The 23,422-nt window shown below is 41.8% G+C and overlaps 1 protein-coding gene across 3 annotated transcripts in view; it reads left to right on the forward strand.

The window, feature by feature from the left end:
- Window positions 1-23,422, forward strand: part of LOC142652143 (metalloreductase STEAP4-like) — a 34,488-nt gene that overhangs the window by 5,397 nt on the left and 5,669 nt on the right. The window contains exons 2-4 of one of the 3 annotated variants that reach the window (XM_075827666.1): window positions 1,167-1,286; window positions 14,712-15,164; window positions 19,348-19,386. In XM_075827666.1, the coding sequence (XP_075683781.1) occupies window positions 1,263-1,286; window positions 14,712-15,164; window positions 19,348-19,386 (516 nt within the window). In that variant the 5' untranslated portion in view covers window positions 1,167-1,262. Of the gene's footprint in view, window positions 1-1,166; window positions 1,287-8,832; window positions 8,936-14,711; window positions 15,165-19,347; window positions 19,873-23,422 lie in introns of those variants that run through there. The other 2 variants (XM_075827664.1, XM_075827665.1) reach the window with 2 other exon arrangements.

Raw genomic sequence — 23,422 nt, forward strand, 5'->3', positions numbered from 1 at the left:
ATAGATCCTGTGAGAAATAAAGGGGGTGGAATTACTGATGGTGTCTATCAATAACATACTTAGGCCTTATTCACACGAACGTGTTAAACGTCCGTGTGACGGCTGTTGAAACAACACGGACCTGTATAATTCCTTGTGGCCGTTCACATGGCCGTTGTTTCAACGTTGGTGTGAAGGGTCTGTGAGAAAATAGGACATGTCCTATTTTTTCACGCTTCACGCATCCCTCCATGTCACGATGGGTGTGTGGACCCAATGGGCGGTACTGCCGTAGCGGGATAGCAGCTGGCCAAACAGGATACCAAGGTAAAGTCAATAGTTCGAATAAGGGTACCTGTGGTAATACAGACAGTAGCGATGGCAAGCTCGGATGGGACCTTGGCAGCAGGCAGACACCAGGCGCGGTGAAATACAGTAGGCGTAGTATACGACACAACACGACTCCAAATCTCTACGGCACAGGAACAAGGTAGGATACAGGAACGGGAACACTGGGAACCAGAAAACGCTAAGGCCTCATGCACACGACCGTAGCCATGTGCACGCCCGTGATTTTAAGGTCGGCCGGCAGCGGAGTGTCACACGCGGGCAGCTCGCAAATCACGGGCCATGCACATGGCCACCGCCATTATTTTCAATGAGCCTGGACCGTAGAACACGGCCGTAATAAGACATGACCGTTCTTTCTGCGGTCCGGACTCCTGGGCCATGCACGGACCGTGAAAACCACGGTCGTGTGCATGGTCCCATAGGAATGAATGGGGCCACAATTCTCCCGTGGATTTTCGTGGGAATTGCAGCCGAAAAAGCACGTTCGTGTGCATGGGGCCTAAGGGACCATTTGCAAAGACTAACACGGATAAACACAACAACGCTCAGGCAATGAGTGAACGGGCAGGGCCCTTCTTATAGTCCAGGGTGATCTGGGAGCAATCAGTCAATCTAAAACATGTGTGTGCTCTCTCACCGGAGATTCAGTGTGGTCACCTGCTGGCAGCATTTCTTGCTGCTAGGCAACCACCTAAATCTCACACCGGGCATGCAAGAATTATACATTAGGGGTTCTGAATGGCTAATTAATGAAAAATTCCATTTAAGGTTGTGAGAAATGGATTGCACAATATCTATAACTTTTTTTTTAGTTTACCTGTTTGTATAACTTCCAGGAAGCAGGGAGGTTGTGAAATCATGAAAAATAAATAAATCCTGGACGTGCACAAAGTACAATCACTGTGGATGTCGTTCCCTGAAGCTTGTCTCTTATGGAGAACATCTCTCAAGTGCAAGTAAGTAAAATGATGGTATTTATGATCATTATTATATGTGCAACGTTCAGCCAATAGCTAGGACAGATGGGGAGACTGCAGACATTGTTTGCCTTCTCTTAATGACATCTCTCATCAGACAAACTCATTAATTAGATGCCCTAATGAAGAGAATCTTATGGGTTACCCTGCACCCACTCAAAGCCTTCCTGACTGGTGTGGATTACAAAGCTTTTCAGATGCATCTCCTATGTCCTCTTTCTTCAGGAAACATATAGATGTCCTACGTCTCCTAAAATCTCATCGGTCTGGGGGTTAGCAAAAGTTCAACTTCCTTGCATTTGGGCTCTGTAATATTTTATCTTGTGATCCTAAAAACAAGCATGAAAAACTATAGAACTTTATCAATACTGCCCCCTAGCTGAAATCTAGAGGGAAATGGCTGCTTAGAGAGCCTTATAGATCCTCATAGATTTCATATGTATATTGGAAAAATGGACTGAGCTGTATGGGTATATAAACACAAGCCCCGTCACGTAGCTGCTTGCTTTTCACACGTTGTAATGATAAGCGTCATTTGAGCCGTGCATTCCATGGGATTAGAAAAAAGTGCTAGGGGCGAAGGCGCTCATTTTTTGCCGTCTTTTATGTGCCGATTTGTGACTGACAGCTGTCATGGCCAATCACAAATAGCTATAAAAACAATGTTTATTAATAAAAATATTCCTACAAAGTTAAGCCTGGTAGTGTGTGGATTGATAGACAAATAAGGGTTGATTGACTTTAGGCAAAAGTGCCTGCCCACTAATATTTACAAGGACTTAAAATTATATACTACCTGCATAGCCAAAAATATGAAAATATGACAAATATTTAATTAATTTTAATTAATTTATAGATATAAGATTTTGATTTTGCTTATATTATTTTTCTTTTTAACTTTCAGTAATGTTAGGATTTTTATCAAATTTTATTTATTTTTACGTTTTATTATGTTTTATTTATATTACCAACACCAAGCAAACTTTTTAATGTTTGGTGTTACAGACACCAATATTGTGAACTATTAGGGATAATTATTATAGAGAGACTTAGAAAAAATGTAGAATTTTTTTTAGAGATAGAATTTTTTTGTCTTTATAGAGAGACAAAGAAATAAAATGTTTTTTTATTATTATTATTTTTTTATTTTGAGAAAGATTGTAGTTTTAACTATCAACAGAATAATAGGGTAGATGAAAATGTTTGTTCTAAACTAGACAACCCCTTTAAGGCATAATCCCTGTTAAGGAATATCTGAGGTAAACCCCAACAGCTGCCTGTGCAATTTATATAAAAAAAAGAAATGAAAAAACAAAACTCCCCTTATGGGACAATATTTTTAAATTAAATAATAGTCCGAAAACATAGAAAAAATATACATATTATATACACCATTAATCGTTACAACCCGTGCAAGAAATGTAAAACATAATTTAGGGTGTTCAGAGAATTGCATTTGGCAGAATTGAATTTTTTGCTTATGCCACTTAAAAAATTCATATAACTTAAATGCTAATTTAATGTAGCGAAAAATGATGTCAGAAAAAAAAATACATCCTAAGGGCTGATTCAGACGACCATGGCGTTTTTGCGCAAGCAAAACACGCAGCGTTTTGTCTGCGCAAAAGCCACTTACCTGCTCCGTGAGGCAGCATCATATGATGCGCGGCTGCGTGCTTTTCGCGCAGCCGCCATCATTATGACACGCCATTTGGATGTTTGTAAACAGAAAAGCACGTGATGCTTTTCTGTTTACATTCATCCTTTTGACAGCTGTTGCGCGAAACAGGCAGTTCTTCCGTGCGACCTGCGTGGTTTTCACGCACCCATTGACTTCAATGGGTGCGTGATGCGCGAAATACGCCGAGATATTGAACATGTCGCGCTTTTCACGCAGCGGACAAACGCTGCGCAAAAAGTACGAACTGTCTGTACTGGCCCATAGACTTCTATTGGTCCATGCGTGCCGCGTGAAAAGCACGCGACCTGCACGGACGCAATTCACGGTCGTCTGAATCAGCCCTAAAAAGCAAAAAACATATGGCTCTTAGAAAGGAATGAGGCAAAACTGGAAGAATACACTATGTCCTAAAGACCAAAATTAGGCATGTCCTTAAAGAGACCCTGTCACCACATTATACAGTAAGTGCTCTATATTGTACATGATGTGATCGGCGCTGTAATGTAGATTACAGCAGTGTTTTTTATTTAGAAAAACTATAATTTTTGACGGAGTTATGACGTATATTAGCTTTATGCTAATGACTGTCTTAATGGACAACTGGGCGTGTTTAACTTTTTGGCCAAGTGGGCGTTGTACAGAGGAGTGTATGACGCTGACCAATCTGTGACCAATCAGCGTCATACACTTCTCTCCATTCATTTACACAACACATAGCGATATAGCTATATCACTATGTGCAGCCACATACACAAACACTAACATTACTGCAGTGTCCTGACAGTGAATATACATTACCTCCAGCCAGGACGTAATGTCTATTCAGAATCCTGACACTTTGGTAACGTTTGTGTGAGATTTACAGCAAGGCAAGCGTAATCTCGTTTTAAATGACAGTTTACAGCATAATCTCGCGAGATCACGCTTGCCTTGCTGTAAATCTCACAGAAACGTTAGCAAAGTGTCAGGATTCTGAATAGACATCACGTCCTGGCTGGAGGTAATGTATATTCACTGTCAGGACACTTGAGTAACGTTATAGTGTGTTTATGTGGCTGCACATAGTGATATAGCTATATCGCTAGTGTAGTGTAAATGAATGGAGAGAAGTGTATGACGCTGATTGGTCACTGAATGGTCAGCGTCATACACTCCTCTGTACAACACCCACTTGGTCAAAAAGTAAAACAGGCCCAGTTGTCCATTAAGAAACTCATTAGCATACATTTTAAATAGGTCATAACTCCGTCAAAAATAATTGTTTATCTAAATAAAAAACACTGCTGTTATCTACATTACAGCGCCGATCATATTATGCACAAGATAGGCCACTTATAATGTGGTGACAGAGACTCTTTAAAGAGGATCTGTCACTAGTTTAGCAATTCCCAATTCCTAGTTAATCTGATAGGCGCTGTCACACTCATAATACTAATGAAAATTGTGGCCTAAAACGTTTATTATTTTAAAAATTATGAGATTTTTTTCTAAATATGTAAATGAGGCTATACTAGACAAGTGGGCGTCACCACCAGGGATTCTTCTGGGGTGGAGCCTCCTCACAGCCTCTGACGCTGTCCTATCAGCATGAAGCTGCTTCACACAGTGTGAGAGACTGAGGCTGGAGGGAAGGGGGATCACTTCAAACAGCCATATCTCTGGCTGTGGACCACCTACAACAGCGGTTCTGGTAGCATATGAAAGAGGAGATTCTAATCTTTCATATGACACCAGTTCCAGCTGTGAAACAACTGGAGATATCACCAGTTGAAAACACAGTCGGGAAAGGAAGCTGTATACTATATAATCAGGGTTGTGTTGCTGGGCAGGGAAGGAGGAGAAGCTGTATGCTGATTGGACAGGGTCATACAGAAAACATTACACCACCCAGAGTGAAAAGAAAGAGTCACCTCCTATTTGGCTATTAGAGCCACATTAGTATATTTAGAAAAAAATGGCCATAACTTTGCAAATAATAAATGTTTTTGAAAAAAAAAATCACACTGTATTTATCAGCATTATACCGCCTATTAGATTAGTTAGGAGATAGGGAATTAAAAAACTAGTAACAGATCCTCTTTAAAGGGTTAATAGGGCGGAGTTGTATACCAGTCACAGCCATTGGACAAGAGTGGCGCTATTTCTGCAATAAATAAAACAATCAGACCTGTTTTCTATTCTCAGGCATCACTATTAAGAAGGGGTGACTCCCTCCTGACTCCTGGCAGAATTCCCACACTTCTATTATACAAGGTTTATTCCCAGCAGGCTATGACGTGCTGAGGAAGCTGCATGGAACCAGCACGTATTTCCTGAGTCCTAGTACACAAAGCACTAATATTACACAGATTCCCTCATCTAATGAAGGAATAATGAGGTGTGAATACGATGGAAGGATCCTACACACTGGAGGGGGCAGCCAGTAATCCAAAAATGTGTAAATAAGCGTAAGTCTCTGTTCACATTACTGCCAATCCACGCTTCCGTATTCTGACGGACCCATTTTAAGTTAATAGGATTCATTAGGATATGTTTCACAACAGATGTGTCAGAGCTCTCATGGGTCCCGTAATAACAGAGGCCATGATGCTAAGCTTGTTTTATTACTTTGTGTTTTTAGCTGCATCTTGCATAGTAAGGGTATGTTCACACACAACTCAAAAACGTCTAAAAATACGGAGCTGTTTTAAAGGGAAAACAGCTCCTGATTTTCAGAAGTTTTTTAATCAAAGTCGCATTTTTCGCTGCGTTTTTAACAGCCATTTTTGGAGCTGTTTTTCTACAGAGTCTATGAAAAACGGCTCCAAAAACGGCTAAAGAAGTGACATGCACTTCTTTTTCAGGGCCGTTTTTTTATGCGGCTGTTTTGAAAAACAGCCGCATAAAAAACGCCCCGTCGGAACAGAACGCCGTTTTCCCATTGAAATCAATGGGCAGATGTTTGGAGGCGTTCTGCTTCTGATTTTTTGCCTATTTTTCAGACCGTTTCCGTCCAAAAACACTCGGCTTCCGGCCATATGTTCAGGCGCAAGGAATAGGAGCGTAGACCAGCGGAGGCGGCGGCGGCAGGTAATTTAGCCTAAGGGTCTATTCACACGTTGCAGTTGAGGTGCGGTTAAAACCACGTCTAAAAAAACACATCTGAAAACTGCATGCATTTTTACCACGATTTGGTGTGGGAGCAGCTATGAGGCATTATACTGTATGGGGGCAGCTGTGGGGGCATTATGCTGTACGGGGGCAGCTATGGGCCATTATACTGAGTGGGGGGCACTATGGGAGAATTATAGTCTGTGGGGGCAGTTATGGGGGCATTAAACTATGTGGGGGGAACTATGGGCCATAATACTGGGTATGGGCAGCTATACGGGACATTATACTGTGTGGGGGGTTCTATGGGGATATTATACTGTGTGGGCTCAACTGGATGGATATGAGCGGGGTTAGCTAATTTGGGAAAGTTTACATATTACAAAACAATGTTAAAATTACAAAAATAATAAGTGTCTATTGCATTAGAATGGAATGCCAGTCAGCTGCATCTACAGCTGACAGGATATTGTTGTCTTGCATTAGGCCCTGTTCACACAGTGCAGATTTGAAGCAGATTTTGCATGTATTTTTTAAGCCAAAACCAGAAACAGAATCTAAACCGAAGAAATAAATAAACGGAGGCCTGAAACCGTCTCCTCTCCTGGATCCAATTCTGGTTTTAGCTTAAAAATTGAATGCAAAATCTGTATCAAATCTGCACTGTGTGATCAAGGCCTCAACACGCGGCAGATTTTTTGCAAAAATTTCTGACACGGTTGCGATACGGCCAACAACTGTGCCAGCACCATGTCAACCAGCCTGTTAATGACCGCATATTTTATCGGTTAAAACGGCCCTTTACCTGCAAAATTGTGCAACCATAAAGGTTATATTAATATATAACCTCTCGATTTTCGCAGATAAAGGGCCGTTTTAACCGCAAAAACGCGCGGCCATTAACAGGCGACCGTGTCAGGACCGCTCCGTTTGGACTTGCCCTAAAAATCAGTTCCATGAATCTGAATGTGGTTGTTTCTGCAGCAGGTGCATGAAATTCTGCAACAAATATGCTGTGTGTGAATATACCCTGATGCTATTTAGGCTATGTTCACACGCAAAATGAAAAACGCCTGTAAAATACGGAGCTGTATTCAAAGGAAAACAGCGTCTGATTTTCAGCCGTATTTGAAACCACAAGGCGTTTTTTGCAGACGTTTTTGTAGCTGCTTTTCTATTGTCTCAATAAAAAACGGCTTAAAAAACAGTCGCGTACAAAAAAACACCGTCGGAACGAAACACAGTTTTTCCCATTGAAATCAATGGGCAGATGTTTGAAGGCGTTCAGCTTCCGTTTTTTCAGCCGTTTTTCGTGGCGTTTACAGCCAGAAAAACGGCTGAAAATATGCCTTTTGAACATAGCCTAAGGGTATGTTCACACTCTTAACAAAATACGACTGGAAATGCGAAGCTGTTTTCAAGGGAAAACAGCTACTGATTTTCAGCCGTTTTTTAATCAAACTAGCGTTTTTTACGCCCGTTTTTGGAGCTGTTTTTCTATTGACACAATGAAAAACGGCTCCAAAAACAGCTCAAGAAGTGACATGCACTTCTTTTTACGGGGCGTCTTTTTATGCACCGTTATTTAAAAAGAGGTGTAAAAAATAGCTGCTTCGGAACAGAACGGCGTATTTCCCATTGAAATCTGCTTCCGATTTTTCAGCTGTTTTTCGGGACATTTACGGCTGAAAATAGGCCGTGTGAACATACCCTAATATTTAAAATATGAAAAGAGGAAGGGGGTCCTGAAGGAACATGATCCAAGGTACAGAAACAGGTTATTTTGCCAAATCTGTTGATTTATAAGTTGGATTTAGGCTTCGTTCACATCTGCGTCAGGGCTCCGTTCTGGCGTTTCGTCAGAGCTTCCCATCAGAACGGAACCCTGACTGAAACAAACCATAGGTTTCCGTTTGCATCACCATTGATTAGTGGTGACGGTCACCATGGCCACAATGGTGACGGATCCGGTGGAGATGGTTTCCGTTTGTCTCAGTTGTGCAGGGGTTCTGTCGTTTTGGAACGGAACCCCGATGCAGAAGCCTTAGGGTATGTTCACACGACAACGCCAAATACGGCTGAAATTACGGAGCTGTATCCAGGAGAAAACAGCTCCAGAATTTCAGACGTTTTTACAAGTGCACGCATTTTTCGCGGAATCTTTTACGGGCGTAATTGGAACTGGTTTTCATTGGAGTCAATGAAAAACGGCTCCAATTACGTCCCAAGAACTGTCTTGCACTTCTTTGACGCGGGCGTAATTTTACGCGCCGTATTTTGACAGTGAGGCGCAAAATGACAGCTCGTCTGCACAGAACATCGTAAGACCTATTGCAGGCAATGGGCAGATGTTTGCCGACGTATTGGAGCCGTCTTTTCAGGTGTAATTCGAGGCGTAAAACGCCTGAATTACGTCTGAAAATTGGTCGTGTGAACATACCCTTAGTTTAATTTTTTGAATTCGTTATTTTTGGTCAGATTTTTTGCAAACACAAATTTACAGGAATAAAGTGCAATATAGTTTATTAAATGGAGAACCCCAGAACTTGAGATAATATCCGTATTCCCATATCAGAGCCATGAGTTCTATACTTCACCCTTCCGCGACCTCTTTACATTCCCACTCTGCCTCTTTCTATCTGGATCATTACATCTGTTCTGGGATTTGGTAATGCTCCAGCTTGAAAATTTCCCCCAAAAAACACTGTTTCAAATATTCAGTAGGAAAAACGTATTTCCTGCTCTGACGGTCTGGCTTCATATCTGATCAGCAGCTGCCGGATTCCAGCTGTGAGGGGACACAGTGTCAAGCTGCCACGGAAAAGAAACCACGTATTCTTCACAGCTGTGGAAGGTGGTGAGTGTTTAGCTCACTTCTCATGATTAATGTGTCATTTGAATTAAGATGTAGCAGAGCTGTCATTTTACATAGGACTACATTGTCTTCACTTCAATTTAGTCAGCTAATTCAGCTCTGCTACATCTGTATAAAGTTTTTTCTGATCGGCTACGAGGACTATTTATATGGGGGTAGTCATTGGAAATAAGCGAGACTTCTAGTCTGTGTTATCTCTATTTGCAGTGCAGAGAAAAATAATCTATTGTTTCCTGTTATCAGCCAATTCACGCTTAGGAGACAAGTTCAGAAACACTTATGTATATGAATGAGTGATATTAGCAAAGGTTTTCCAGTCGTATTTAACTATATAATGAAAAATTCTGCAACTGAATAATATACATGATGTCTAGATTATTCATAGGCTTCAAGATCTCTGCTTGCTGACAGTGAATTAAACTTTCTTTTTAAGGGGGTTGTACAGGATTAGATAAATATGACTGCTTTCATCCAAAAACAGCGCCCTACTTGTTTACAGGTTGTGTTTGTTATTGCAGCTCAGCCCTATTCACTTCAATGGAGTTGAGCTGCAATACCAGACACAACCTGTGGACAGGTGTGGCACTGTTTTTGGAAGCAATGTTTTTGTAATCCTAGACAACCTTCACAGGCTGAAAGTTTGTTCTGATTCTGCTGGGAGTTTGCTACAATTGTATTCAGTCTAGACAATCCTCTGTGATCTGAATACATTGATAGTATATTAGTAGTCTCCTGTCCTGACTTTTGCCTTTACTTCTGTTGTAACAAATTCACCTGTGTGAAAGTAGGATTAGATCAAGTAACCTCTAAAGGTAAACAAAAATGTTTTCATTCACTGACAAAAAGCAGAGATCTTGAAAATGCCAAGGAACTGAAACACAAAGTAGATTATAAATTTGCAGAACATCAATAAAATAATTAAAGTTAATCTTCACCTTTTATCATCTGACTGATGGGAAATACCCGACAGACCATTAAGGCTCCTTCCTGCCCACAAAACTAATAAAATATGTACACGGACGACAATTATTATTTTGTTGGATGGAGGTCGGTCACAGCTTTATCATAAATGTATCAGCCATTAAATGATAAGAAACCTAAAATTCAGACACCATCGTGCCCTGAAGAGGTGTGCGGCCCCTGAAGGCCTGGTTTACACGAGCGTGTGCGTTTTGCGCAAAAGGCACTTACCAGCTCTGTGTGTCAGCCCTGTATAATGCGCGGCTGCAGTGATTTTCGCGCAGCCGCCATCATTATGACACTCCGTTTGGATGTTTGTAAACAGAAAAGCACGTGCGGCTTTTCTGTTTACATTCAGAGTTTGACAGCTGTTGCGCGAATCACGCAGTTCGCACGGAAGTGCGTCCGTGTGGCATGCGTGGTTTTCACTCACCCATTGACTTCAATGGGTGCGTGATGCGCGAACAGCGCACAAAGATAGGACATGTCGTGAGTTTTTATCAGCGGACTCACACTGAGCAAAACTCACTGACTGTCTGCACGGCCCCATAGACTAATATAGGTGCGTACGACACGCATGAAAAACACACGCGTCGCACGCACGTATATCACGCACGTCTAAATGAGGCCGAACTCCCAGCGGGCAAGTCCTTCTTAAAAGCTGATTCACCACACTATACATTCACCCATGCCAGCCAGGACTGGACATGATCCCAAGGAAACAAGAACTAAAATAAGAAACAACTGTAAGGGTATGTTCACACGGCAGCGTCCGTAACGGCCGAAATGACGGGGCTGTTTTCAGGAAAAAACAGCCCCGTCATTTCAGCCGTAACGGCATGTGCAGGCGCTTGAACGCCGCGTCCAATACGGACGTAACTGGAGCTGGTTTTCCATGGAGTCAATGAATAACGGCTCCATTTACGTCTGAAGAAGTGACATGACACTTCTTTGACGCGGGCGTCTTTTTTACGCCCCGCCTTTTGACAGCGGGGCGTAAAAAAAATGACCATCGGCACAGAACATCGTAAGACCCATTCAAATGAATGGGCAGATGTTTGCCGACGCTATTGAGGCGCATTTTCTGACGTAATTCGGGGCTAAAACGCCCGAATTACGTCCGTAAATAGTGTGTGTGAACATACCCTTAGGGTATGTTCACACGCACTGTTTTCAGACGTACTTCAGGCGTTTTCCGCCTCGAATTACGCCTGAAAAAAACGGCTCCATTACTCCTGCAAACATCTGCCCATTGCTTTCAATGGGTTTTACGATGTTCTGTTCCCACGCGTCGCTGTCAAAAGACGGCGCGTAAAAAGACGCCCGCGAATAAGAAGTGCATGTCACTTCTTGGGACGTTTTTGGAGCCGTTTTTCCTTGACTCCATTGAAAAACAGCTCCAATTACGTCCGTAAAATACGCCGCGAATTACGCGAGTTGTTTAAAAACATTTGGAAATCAGGAGCTGTTTATGCCTGAAAACAGCTCCGTATTTTCAGACGTATTTTGCTACTGCGTGTGAACATACCCTTAGTATTAGGGTATGTTCACACGGCTTAGCAAAATACGTCTGAAAATACGGAGCTGTTTTCAGGCATAAACAGCTCCTGATTTTCAGACGTTTTTGTAACTACTTGCGTTTTTCGCTGCATATTTTACAGATGTTATTGGAGCTGTTTTTCAATGGAGTCAAGGAAAAACGGTTCCAAAAACATGCACTTCTTTTTCACGGGCTTCTTTTTACACACCGTCTTTTGACAGAGATGCGTAAAATGACACCTCGTGGGAACAGAACATCGTAAAACCCATTGAAAGCAATGGGCAGATGTGTGTAGGCGTAATGGAGCCGTTTTTTCAGGCAGAATTTGAGGTGTAAAACGCCCCAATTACGTCTGAAAACAGTGCGTGTGAACATCTTTGTAAGGGTATGTTCACACGGCCTATTTACGGACGTAAATCGGGCGTTTTTGCCCCGAATTACGTCCGAAAATAGCGCCTCAATAGCGCTGACAAACATCTGCCCATTGAAAGCAATGGGCAGACGTTTGTCTGCTCACACGAGGTGTAATTTACGCGCTGCTGTCAAAAGACGGCGCGTAAATAGACGTCCGCGTCAAAGAAGTGACCTGTCACTTCTTTGGCCGTAATTGGAGCCGTTATTCATTGACTTCAATGAATAGCAGCGCCAATTACGTCCGTAATTGACGCGGCGTTCAAGCGCCTGCACATGCCGTTACGGCTGATTTTACGGGGATGTTTTCAGGCTGAAACATCCCCGTAATTCCAGCCGTTACGGACGCCCTCGTGTGAACTTACCCTAAGGGTAAACCAAAAACAGCCGTAAAATACGGAGCTGTTTTTTATGCATCAGGCGTTTTTTTTATGCTTTTCTACGGCCATATTGAGACAATGAAAAACAGCTCCAAAAACGTCTCAAGAAGCGACATGCACCTCTTTTTTATGGGGCGTTTATTTACGCACCGTTTTTAAAAATGGCCGCGTATAAAACACTTTGTGGGAACGGAACACTGTTTTTCACATTGAAATCAATGGGCAGATGTTTGGAGGCATTGAGCCCCCGTATTTTCAGCCGTTTTTCAGGGCGTTTACGGCCCGAAAATAAGCTGAAAATAAGCCATGTGAACATAGCCTCACTACTGTGATTTCTGCTCATAGGTAAATATGTTATTTGAATTAAAGGGGTTTTAAAGGGGTGAATTAAAATAATAAATCCTATCCATATATGTCCTAATAGTGCATATATATGTTGAAGAGTTGGGTCCCCACTCAAGTCCCCTTTCCATGAGCCGGAATGGAGAAGTGCTTTGGTGGGCTCAGTCCGTTTATGTATTACATGGTTGGCCATTCTTTTGAATAGCCAGCATGTAATACTACATTTCTCCTGTAGTGGCCACTGCATGGAAAATGTATGGCCAGACATGGCTGATTGCTGGGGTTTAATGAATCCGTATCTGTATTTTCTTGAGAAAGTCCCTGTCACGATCTGTGGGTATGTGGGATAGCAGCTGGCCAACAGAGTACCAAGTCAATATATAAATAGTCCAAGCACAAGGGTACCTATAGTGGTTCAGACAGTAGCAATGGCTAGGCACAGATGAGACCTTGACAGCAGACACCAGACGTGGTGTAACACAGCAGGCACAACACGACTCCAACAGGTTTAAGGCAGAGGAACAAATAGCACGGGATACAGGGCACAGGTAGCAGGGCACGGGGAAACAACGGGAACAGGATATCACTAAGGGACCATTTGCAAGACTAACGTAGGAAAACACAATAACGCTCAGGCAATGAGCAAAGGGGCAGGGCCCTTCTTATAGTCCAGGGTGATCATGGGATAATTAATGATATTTTACACATGTGCCCATTAAGGCCGTGTGTGAGCGTGCGCGCGCACCCTACGGGACACAGCAAAGTGGAGCGGTGTCTCCTGGGGAGAAGATGCGGGCCAGCGCTCACCAGACGATGGCTGCGGCCGTCGAGGGGTGAGTAATCCTGACGCTCCGCAGCCATGGACATTGCAGCCCCTTTAATTTTTGGAACTGGATTTTTTCCCAAAACTTAAAAATGGACTCATATTAGAAAACCAGATGTTGGAGTAATGGCAAAACGTTATTAATTATGTCTCCTTTACTACTTTTATGCCAAAAAGTGACAACACAATCTACTGCCACAGTAGTTGCCACTTCTGGATATCTTCATAACACTTCATATAGCCACCTTCTCAGGATGTACTGTTAATATCAAAGTGGCAGTATGGCGTCACATGCTGAGAAGACCGCCGGCTCTCCCAGTTGTGTCCTTTTCTGTGTCCGCGTCCATGAATTTGACAGTTTTCAGACAGGAGACAGGGCTATGATCGTCACTGGAGGTCCCTTTTATATATTCCAGTCTGCCATTTCTAAGACATAGATATTTTTTTTTAGAGCTAACGACCTATACTTCAACCATTGCAGCTTTTACATAAATTGTCACCCACTCTTGAAGTTATGAAGTGAGACATCACCCAGTCCCATATTGCTGTACTGTATATCTAGGCAGATTTTCCATACAGGAGTCTTTCCCAGAAATGCTATACAACTCAGAAACTGCTCAGACATTTTAGCAGGGTTATTACAAATGGACAAGCCCTGTTCATATTGATTCCATTGCATGACAGCAAGCAGAGGTCTTGAAAACGGTGGGGAATTAATACAGAATGTATATTGCAAAATTCCTTAATATAATATTATCAGAAATGTTCCTTTTAGCTAACTGCAGCTATCTGATAATAATCAGTCTACAAATCCTTCCGATTTACCCTATAGATCTTTCAGCAGGATACAGGCTGCCACTTACAGCAGCCTGTAGTCTGTCAATATACTGCCGGCAGTCATAAAACAACCTGTGTTTTCTAGAAGGACTTTAGGATAATAATGGGAAAATGTAGACTTTCCCTGCAGCTCTTCATAATTTATCATGCAATGTGGAGAAGGGATATAATTTTGGCAGCATACAGCCACCACTAGGGGGAGCTCACTGCATAATGTTTTCTACAGCTACTATTGAACTCAAGGGGAGCTGTATAAATCTGTATACAGTGAGCTCCCCCTAGTGTCAGGGAGGTGCAGTGACAATTTTATGCCAAGTAGGGAAAGCTGTTGAGTTTCAGACCCTCGCCCACCATGGGCCCCATAGTAGTTGCGTGTCCTGTCTCTGTGATAGAAACGCCACTGATACTGCTGCCAACAACCATATATACCTGTCTAATCATCATATGTATATGTCTCTCTTTCAGAAAATGGGAACCAATGTAATGATTCCTCTGTGCTCAGATTTCACAGACAAGCATGACAGCATATGCATTTTTGGAACTGGGGATTTTGGGCGATCGATTGGATTCAAAATGCTTCAAAGTGGATATTCAGTCATTTTTGGAAGTCGTAATCCGGGTGATGCCAGCTTGTTGCCCAGAGCGGCAGAGGTGCTAAGTCATGCAGAAGCAGCACAAAAATGTTCAGTTATCATTGTGGCGGTACAACGGGAACATTATGGTTTTCTAAAGGAGCTCACAGATGTTCTCCGGGGTAAAATACTGGTGGATGTCAGCAATAACCTCAAAATAAACCAATATCCTGATTCTAATGCCGAGTACCTTGCCCACATTGTACCCACCGCCTCAGTTGTCAAAGCATTTAATACAGTCTCCGCCTGGGCTCTGCAGTCTGGAAATCTGGATGCCAATAGACAGGTAACCATCACATAAATATTAATAAAATGGTCACATGATTTATTTCCTAATTTAAAGGGGATGTACAGTATTAGAAAAACATGGCTGCTTTCTTCCAGGAAACAGCGCCAAACCTGTCAATGGGTTGTGCCTGGTATTGCAGCTCAGCTGCATCAAAGTGAAGAGCTTTAGCTGCAATGCCTTACACAACCTGTGGACAGGTGTGGCACTGTTTTTGTTAATCCTGTACAACCTATTTAATCATCTTTCTACTGTATCTTATAATGTATCTTAATTACCTTTTTTTTCAGTACAGTGTAGCAATACCCTTTTTTTCTACATGGAAACCATCAGCAAGTAGGGTTGTCTTCTGACAATGAATCTAATTATGTAAGGCGTAATATGTGTTTTTTTGTGCTTATTATTTAAGGATACAAGAGTGCACTGTGTTCATTCAGAATACATCAGGTTCAATCATTTACACCTTTATCATCTGTGCTGATTATATCTTTATAATGGTTTGAGCTCTATTTTTCTCATACACAGCTCCAAATCCCCTGCATAGATATAGACTTAAAAAAAATCATAATATACTAGCTGCCTGCAGTCACCACTAGAGGGAGCTTACTGTATACTGTTTATACATTGAACTCATAACACATAATGTAGTAAGCTCCGCTAGCGGTGATTGCAGGTAGCCAGAATTTACTTACTGCATAATGTGTTATTATTGAGTTCAATGTATAAACAGTATACAGCAAGCTCCCTCTAGTGGTGACTACAGGCAGTTATAATTTTATCATTCAATAAATATTTCACAGCCGCAACATTTTTCACACTTTTCACATACACAAATAACACCTGAATTGTCAAATGAAAAAATCTTATTCTACCCCCATACTCATATTTTTTATGAAACAACACACCTTACACAGTGGAAATATGTCACCCAGCACTTAAAACTTATGGCGCCTTCATGCAATTTTGGATTAAATTGTAACGTTGTGTAAACAATGCATAAAAAGGGAAACTGCAACACTTAGCCGGCCTGCTAGCAGGGGGGCCTCCTGGGAAGACGTTTCATCCCAGGAGACCGCTACAGCCTGTGATTGGCTTCAGCGGTTACATGGGATGTTAAGTCATCCCAGGAGGCCGAGCTGGAGGGAGTAACACAGACTTCTGTATAAATATGAGATTTTTTTATTTTTCTGAGTTGCGTTTTTTGCGGCGGGATCGCTGCGAGCCGGCCGCAGAAACGCAACAACTGCTGTTTGTTGCGGAATTTTAACTCCCCATCGAATTTAATGGGGAAAATCCGCAACAAATAAGCAGCGTTTACGTAAATACAATTGACATGCTGTGGAATAAAATTCCGCACCGCAAGTCAATTTCTGTGCGTTTTTTCCACTCAGTATTTACGAAGCGTGTGGATAAGATTTGATTTATCTCATCCACTTTGCTGCTACTGTATTTGCTGTGGATTTTCCGCAACTAATTCAGTTGTGGGAAAAAACGCAGTATATACGAAACGTGTGAACTGACCCTAAGGCCGGATTCACATGAGCATGTTCGGTCCGTGATATACGGTCCGTATGTCGTCCGTATTTCCCGGACCGAACTCCCTGCATCCTAGCATCATAGTTATCTCGGAACTACTGTCCCATACTGAAAACATGATTACAGTACGGGACAGTTTTTCTGCCGCGAGGCAGGGACTCCTAGCGCCATACATAACTAGGATGCTATGATGCTAGAATGCAGTGCATTCGGTCTGGGAAATGCGGCCGACATACGGACCGTATATCACGGACCGAACACGTTCGTGTGAATCCGGCCTTAGTGTGATATTTAGAGAGCGCATAGTAGTAAAAGGGGTGATAACATGAAGAAAAGGCTGTACAGGGGAGAGATAAAAGTAATAGGCTGTGATCTTTCTTCCTGCTCTCACTTGCAGCTTCCCCTGCTCTTCCCTCCCCTACACAGACCCAGAAAGTAAAACTTTTCATTCTGGTCACTGACTTCAACTGAGTGCTGCACGCCAAATATTGTACTTAGGGCTATGATACTGGTATTGCCAACATCTAAGCTTTAGTCCGTATATTTTAGTTGCAGCATTAAAGTAATGGCGTACAGTATTATATATGCTCTTGACAGTGAAATGTTAGGGGTATTCTGGCCAAAGATATTTATCACCTATCCAGTGATGGTCGGAGCCCCACCAATCGTTGGAAATGGGGACCCCAGCCGACATCAGCCACACAACCAATGCAAGGAGTCATTTGAATGGAGAATGTGCGCTGCAGCTCCACTGAAACTCTATGGGAGTGAGGGGAAAAGCCAAATGCAGCCCCTTTAATATAAATTTGCTATTTATTCGGTTCTCTATTACATTCTTTACAGTGGCTCTATACTGTTTTATATTCTTAAAGCTGAACATACACAATTATCAAAGCAGAGAAAAAATTTGTCTAGACATTTAAAAAAAAAAAAAAAGGAAAAAGTGAGAGTAGACAAATTAACACCATAAATACAAATTCTTCATTTACCCCACAGGACTTCTCAGACGTGTTACTTGTAATAGTTATCACAAGACGCAAATAAAGACATTAACATAACAATGAATTTACAAAAGTGAATTTTTCCTTAAAATTAAAAAACAAAAATACAGTAAATATCCGTGATAATCCCTGTGGCAATTCTTTTAGGCTGAATTGACACCAGCAATTTTTTTTATGTCGTTTTTAATGCAGTTTTAGTTAAACATAGGAGTGGATTCAAAAGAGAGGAGACTTTCTGTTAGAATTTTCTCTCTTATTAGATTCACTTCTGGGTTTGGATCAAAAAACAATATAAAAAACTGGATGTGTCCAGCCTAAAGTTATCCATAGGGCATTTAGACATCATAAAGGAGGGTCTCCCTATATGCCCGAACAGAGAGCCACTTAGTAAAAGTAACGCCCGCTGTGTCACGTCCATGCATTACGTGGTCGCCCATTCATGTGATTGGCTGGCAGAGGCTTTCCCCCGTGACAACTGATGACCGACAAGGGGTAAAAAAATCCAGATCCTCAGCAATCAGCTGATCACCACGCCGGCCTCTTTTTATAAAGGGGTTGAGTTCATGATACAACCCCTTTAATGATTGGTCACCTCCCGACTTTCTGAGAATCAGATATAATAAGGAAACAGCTATATAGAACTTGAGAGGACGAAGGATGATTTTTGGATTTTTTTAATATGGCAACTACTACGAGAAACTTGCTAATACTAAAGAGGCGTCTTCCTCAAATTCTTTATTGGGATGTTACACATTATTGCTACAATGTAATTTATATGTAGCAAATCATTTTCAATAGTCACATATGTAACCATGGAAACTATCCGTGCAGTCCACATTTTGTTTCTAGGGCTAATGATGTTGCTATGGAAAGTCAGTCAAATGTCAGAAACCCTTTTAAAGCTTAAAAAAAAATAATTTCAGAGAGGAGTAACATTTCCAGGATTATCACGTTTCCTATTAAAGGCAAGGTCCCATACATTTATTTTTCGAAAACTTCCCTAGGTGACCGTAGGTCCTCCGCGCTCCTTTAGGCACAAGGATCCAGGTGCGACTCCTATCTCTGCACCCCTTATAGTTACACCTTTAGGCCACATGGTAATAGACCATTTCACCCATGCCATTATCTGGCCCTGTTGGCAAGCAAAAAAGCAACCAAACTTGATTGCAGTCTTTAGTTGTTTTTTTTTTTAATTCTATAACTAAATGTGAATTCCTGTCTTATGTACGTAATTATCATAGCGTTTCCTGAATTTTTTTTCGCCAAAATATGGATATTCAGCATCATAAGGGCTGTATGCATGAGACTTTTTGTGATGCCCGTAAGGCTGTTCTCCTGAACCATAGGCACTTAGTCTTTGCGTACCTTATGGTGTCTGATGAAGCATGCCACGATTTTTAGTTTGACAGATTCGTACGTAATCCGACAGAAAAAAAATCTGTATGCCTCCATAGTAAAGCACCATGGAAGTCTATAAGTGCCGTATCACAGCTCTGTACAAATTAGAGATTGTCCAGAGCCATGATATGGACATGGGCAATATTTCTATATTTTTTTGTTAACATTTTTTAATTTGCAGCACATTTTTGGCTCTGATATCTTCATAGTATTGATGGACACTAATATTTTTATAATTTACCTTCCAGGTCTTTGTATGTTCAGATGACAATAAGGCAAAAGAACAGGTAATGGATATTGTCCGTGCCATTGGGTTGACACCACAAGACAAAGGTTCTCTTGTAGCGTCCAAGGAAATAGAAGACTATCCGCTCCAGCTCTTTCCAATGTGGAGACTCCCCATGTATACATGTGCCGGACTGACCGTGCTGGTGTTTCTGTATAGTGTGATCAACGACGTGATCTACAATGCAGAAAAAAAAAACGATGTCTCGTTCCATCTGATGATCACAATCCCGAATAAGATCTTCCCCGTCGTCTCGCTGATGTTGTTGGGTTTGTGTTATCTTCCCGGTGTATTTGCTGCAATTATTCAACTATATAGAGGAACAAAATACAGACGTTTTCCAAACTGGCTTGACCGATGGATGTTATGTAGAAAGCAGCTGGGGCTGGTGGCATTGTCCTATGCTTTTCTCCATGCCATTTATACTCTTGTTATTCCAATTCGATACAACGTCAGGCACAGGGTGGAGATGAGTATAATCAGTCAGGTAACGTATTCCTATATAAAGGCCAACTTAAAAGGGTTTTCCCATAATCAATATTTATCACCTATCCACAGGAGAGGAGATAAATATCTGATCGATGGAGGTCCGAGTGCTGGAAATACCACCGATTCGGATGAACGGAGCGGTACTGCACATGCTCGGCCACCGTTCCATTCGTTTTCTATGGGGCTGCCGAGCGCTATCTCTGGCAGCCCCATAGAAAGTGAATGATGTACCACTTCATTCATACGGGGCACTCAGGGACGGCCAGTAGGGCCGTTCTCGGGATTGGTAAGGGTCCTAGAGGTCGGAACCCCTCCGATCACATATTTATCACCTCTTCTGTGGATAGGTGATAAATATCGATTATGTGAAAACCCCTTTAACTTATACATACTGGAGAACAATAGACAGCACGTGTTCAGCCCAGAGAAGAAATACGGTTGTCCATTGCGCTCGCTTCGCTTCTGTACGTCGCATGTTGCCTTATGTAAATATATCACAATGGCCATTAATAGTGTCTATAAACCTCTTGAAGACCTATGATGAGTATGAGCGGCAGACAATAGCCTATCCGTCATGCTGACTGTGCGGGCACTGCTACTGTGCCCGCGTGATCAGGAGAGTGGCAATGAAAATCGCAACAAGAAAAGTAAAATACCCAATGTCCATGTTAAAATAAAAAATATACCATTTTCACCTCATCTGGTAATAACATAGTGACGCGTCCCTATTGTAACATGCTGCAAATGGTACACAAATACGGACAGAAAATCTGCAGCAATTGTGCTACATCTGAACATGGCTTTAGAGTGCATTGTATCTGCCTTGGGTGATACATTTTGCATCTAGGCTGCACATTGCTTAATTAGGATATACACTACCGTTCAAAAGTTTGGGGTCACCCAGACAATTTTGTGTTTTCCATGAAAACTCACACTTATATTTATCAAATGAGTTTCAAAATGACTAGAAAATATAGTCAAGACATTGACAAGGTTAGAAATAATGATTTTTATTTGAAATAATAATTTTCTCCTTCAAACTTTGCTTTGGTCTTGGAATGCTCCATTTGCAGCAATTACAGCATTGCAGACCTTTGGCATTCTAGCAGTTAATTTGCTGAGGTAATCGGGAGAAATTTCACCCCATGCTTCCAGAAGCCCCTCCCACAAGTTGGATTGGCTTGATGGGCACTTCTTGCGTACCATACGGTCAAGCTGCTCCCACAACAGCTCTATGGGGTTGAGATCTGGTGACTGCGCTGGCCACTCCATTACAGATAGAATACCAGCTGCCGGCTTCATTCCTAAATAGTTCTTGCATAATTTGGAGGTGTGCTTTGGGTCATTGTCCTGTTGTAGGATGAAATTGGCTCCAATCAAGCGCTGTCCTCAGGGTATGGCATGGCGTTGCAAAATGGAGTGATAGCCTTCCTTATTCAAAATCCCTTTTACCTTGTACAAATCTCCCACTTTACCAGCACCAAAGCAACCCCAGACCATCACATTACCTCCACCATGCTTGACAGATGGCGTCAGGCACTCTTCCAGCATCTTTTCAGTTGTTCTGCGTCTCACAAATGTTCTTCTGTGTGATCCAAACACCTCAAATTTCGATTCGTCTGTCCATAACACTTTTTTCCAATCTTCCTTTGTCCAATGTCTGTGTGCTTTTACCCATATTAATCTTTTCCTTTTATTAACCAGTCTCAGATATGGCTTTTTCTTTGCCACTCTGACCTGAAGGCCAGCATCCCGGAGTTGCCTCTTCACTGTAGACATTGACACTGGCGTTTTGCGGGTACTATTTAATGAAGCTGCCAGTTGAGGACCTGTGAGGCGTCTATTTCTAAAACTAGAGACTCTAATGTACTTGTCTTGTTGCTCAGTTGTGCAGCGGGGCCTCCCACTTCTCTTTCTACTCTGGTTAGAGCCTGTGTGTGCTGTCCTCTGAAGGGAGTAGTACACACCGTCGTAGGAAATCTTCAGTTTCTTGGCAATTTCTCGCATGGAATAGCCTTCATTTCTAAGAACAAGAATAGACTGTCGAGTTTCACATGAAAGCTCTCTTTTTCTAGCCATTTGGAGAGTAATCTAACCCACAAATGTAATGCTCCAGATTCTCAACTAGCTCAAAGGAAGGTCAGTTTTATAGCTCCTCTAAACAGCAAAACTGTTTACAGTGGTGCTAACATAATTGCACAAGGGTTTTCAAGTGTTTTCTAATCATCCATTAGCCTTCTAACACAGTTAGCAAACACAATGTACCATTAGAACACTGGAGTGATGGTTGCTGGAAATGGGCCTCTATACACCTATGTAGATATTGCATTAAAAACCAGACGTTTGCAGCTAGAATAGTCATTTAGCACATTAACAATGTATAGAGTGTATTTCTGATTCATTTAATGTTATCTTCATTGAAAAAAACTGTGCTTTTCTTTCAAAAATAAGGACATTTCTAAGTGACCCTAAACTTTTGAACGGTAGTGTACACCATGTTGTATGCGCTTGCTGGTATAGGGAGCAGTTTGTCAAATTGGGTTTGAGAGCTTAGATGGCTCTTAATGTTAGGCCCAGTTCACACTGAGTTTTCTTAACGCTGATTTTGACGCAGAAACCACGTCAGAATCAGCTCCAAAAAACATCCGAAACCGCCTCCCATTAATTTAGATGAGAAGCGGAGGCGTTTGTTTTTTTCCGCAGCTGTTTTTAGCCGCTCCCGGTAAATGAAAGTGGCATGCTCTTTCTTGCCTGTGGTTCCGCCTCTGACCTCCCATTGAAATCATTGAAATCCCATATAAAGCGTTTTTTGCAGCTTTTTTTGCCTGCGGCGATCAATGGCCGCGGGCAAAAAAACGCAGCAAAAAACGCAAGAAAGTGCAGGCAGGTCAAAATCTGCCTCAAAATTCCTGAAGAAATAGATAGATAGATAGATAGATAGATAGATAGATAGATAGATAGATAGATAGATAGATAGATAGATAGATAGATAGATAGATAGATAGATATGCCATCCATATATGAGGCAGCACTTCAAATAACAAAGTTAGAGGTCCTGCATACGATATGACATGAAAAAATACAAAACTGTTTATTTGAGTCAAAATTAAAACAAGAAATTAAAAAATCCCGGGGAGGGAACGCCTACGCGTTTTGAACTTTTCATAGCCATGATTAAGAACTGAAAAGTTCGAAACGCGTAGGCGTTCTCTCCCTGGGATTTTTTAATATCTTGTTTTATTTTTTACTCAAACCGTTTTGTATTTTTTCATATCATATCGTGTGCTGGACCTCTAACTTTGTTCCTTGGATTTTTACCCACTCCCGACATAGCTCTCTTGCCCGTGCACCGATCAATCATGGAATGTGGCATCCTTGCATCAAATAAGTCGAGAGCGGAACAATTTTTCTTGTATATTTTCTAGCACTTCAAATAGACAATGACAAAAAGTGAGGTTTCTTTATACATCCATATGGAACGTTTCCCCCCAGCTTTAATGGAGCCTTCTCCCAAGTTGAAATGTTGCATATGGATGAATAAAGGATCC

This window comes from Rhinoderma darwinii, chromosome 5 (assembly GCF_050947455.1).
Source record: "Rhinoderma darwinii isolate aRhiDar2 chromosome 5, aRhiDar2.hap1, whole genome shotgun sequence".
Taxonomy (NCBI): domain Eukaryota; kingdom Metazoa; phylum Chordata; class Amphibia; order Anura; family Rhinodermatidae; genus Rhinoderma; species Rhinoderma darwinii.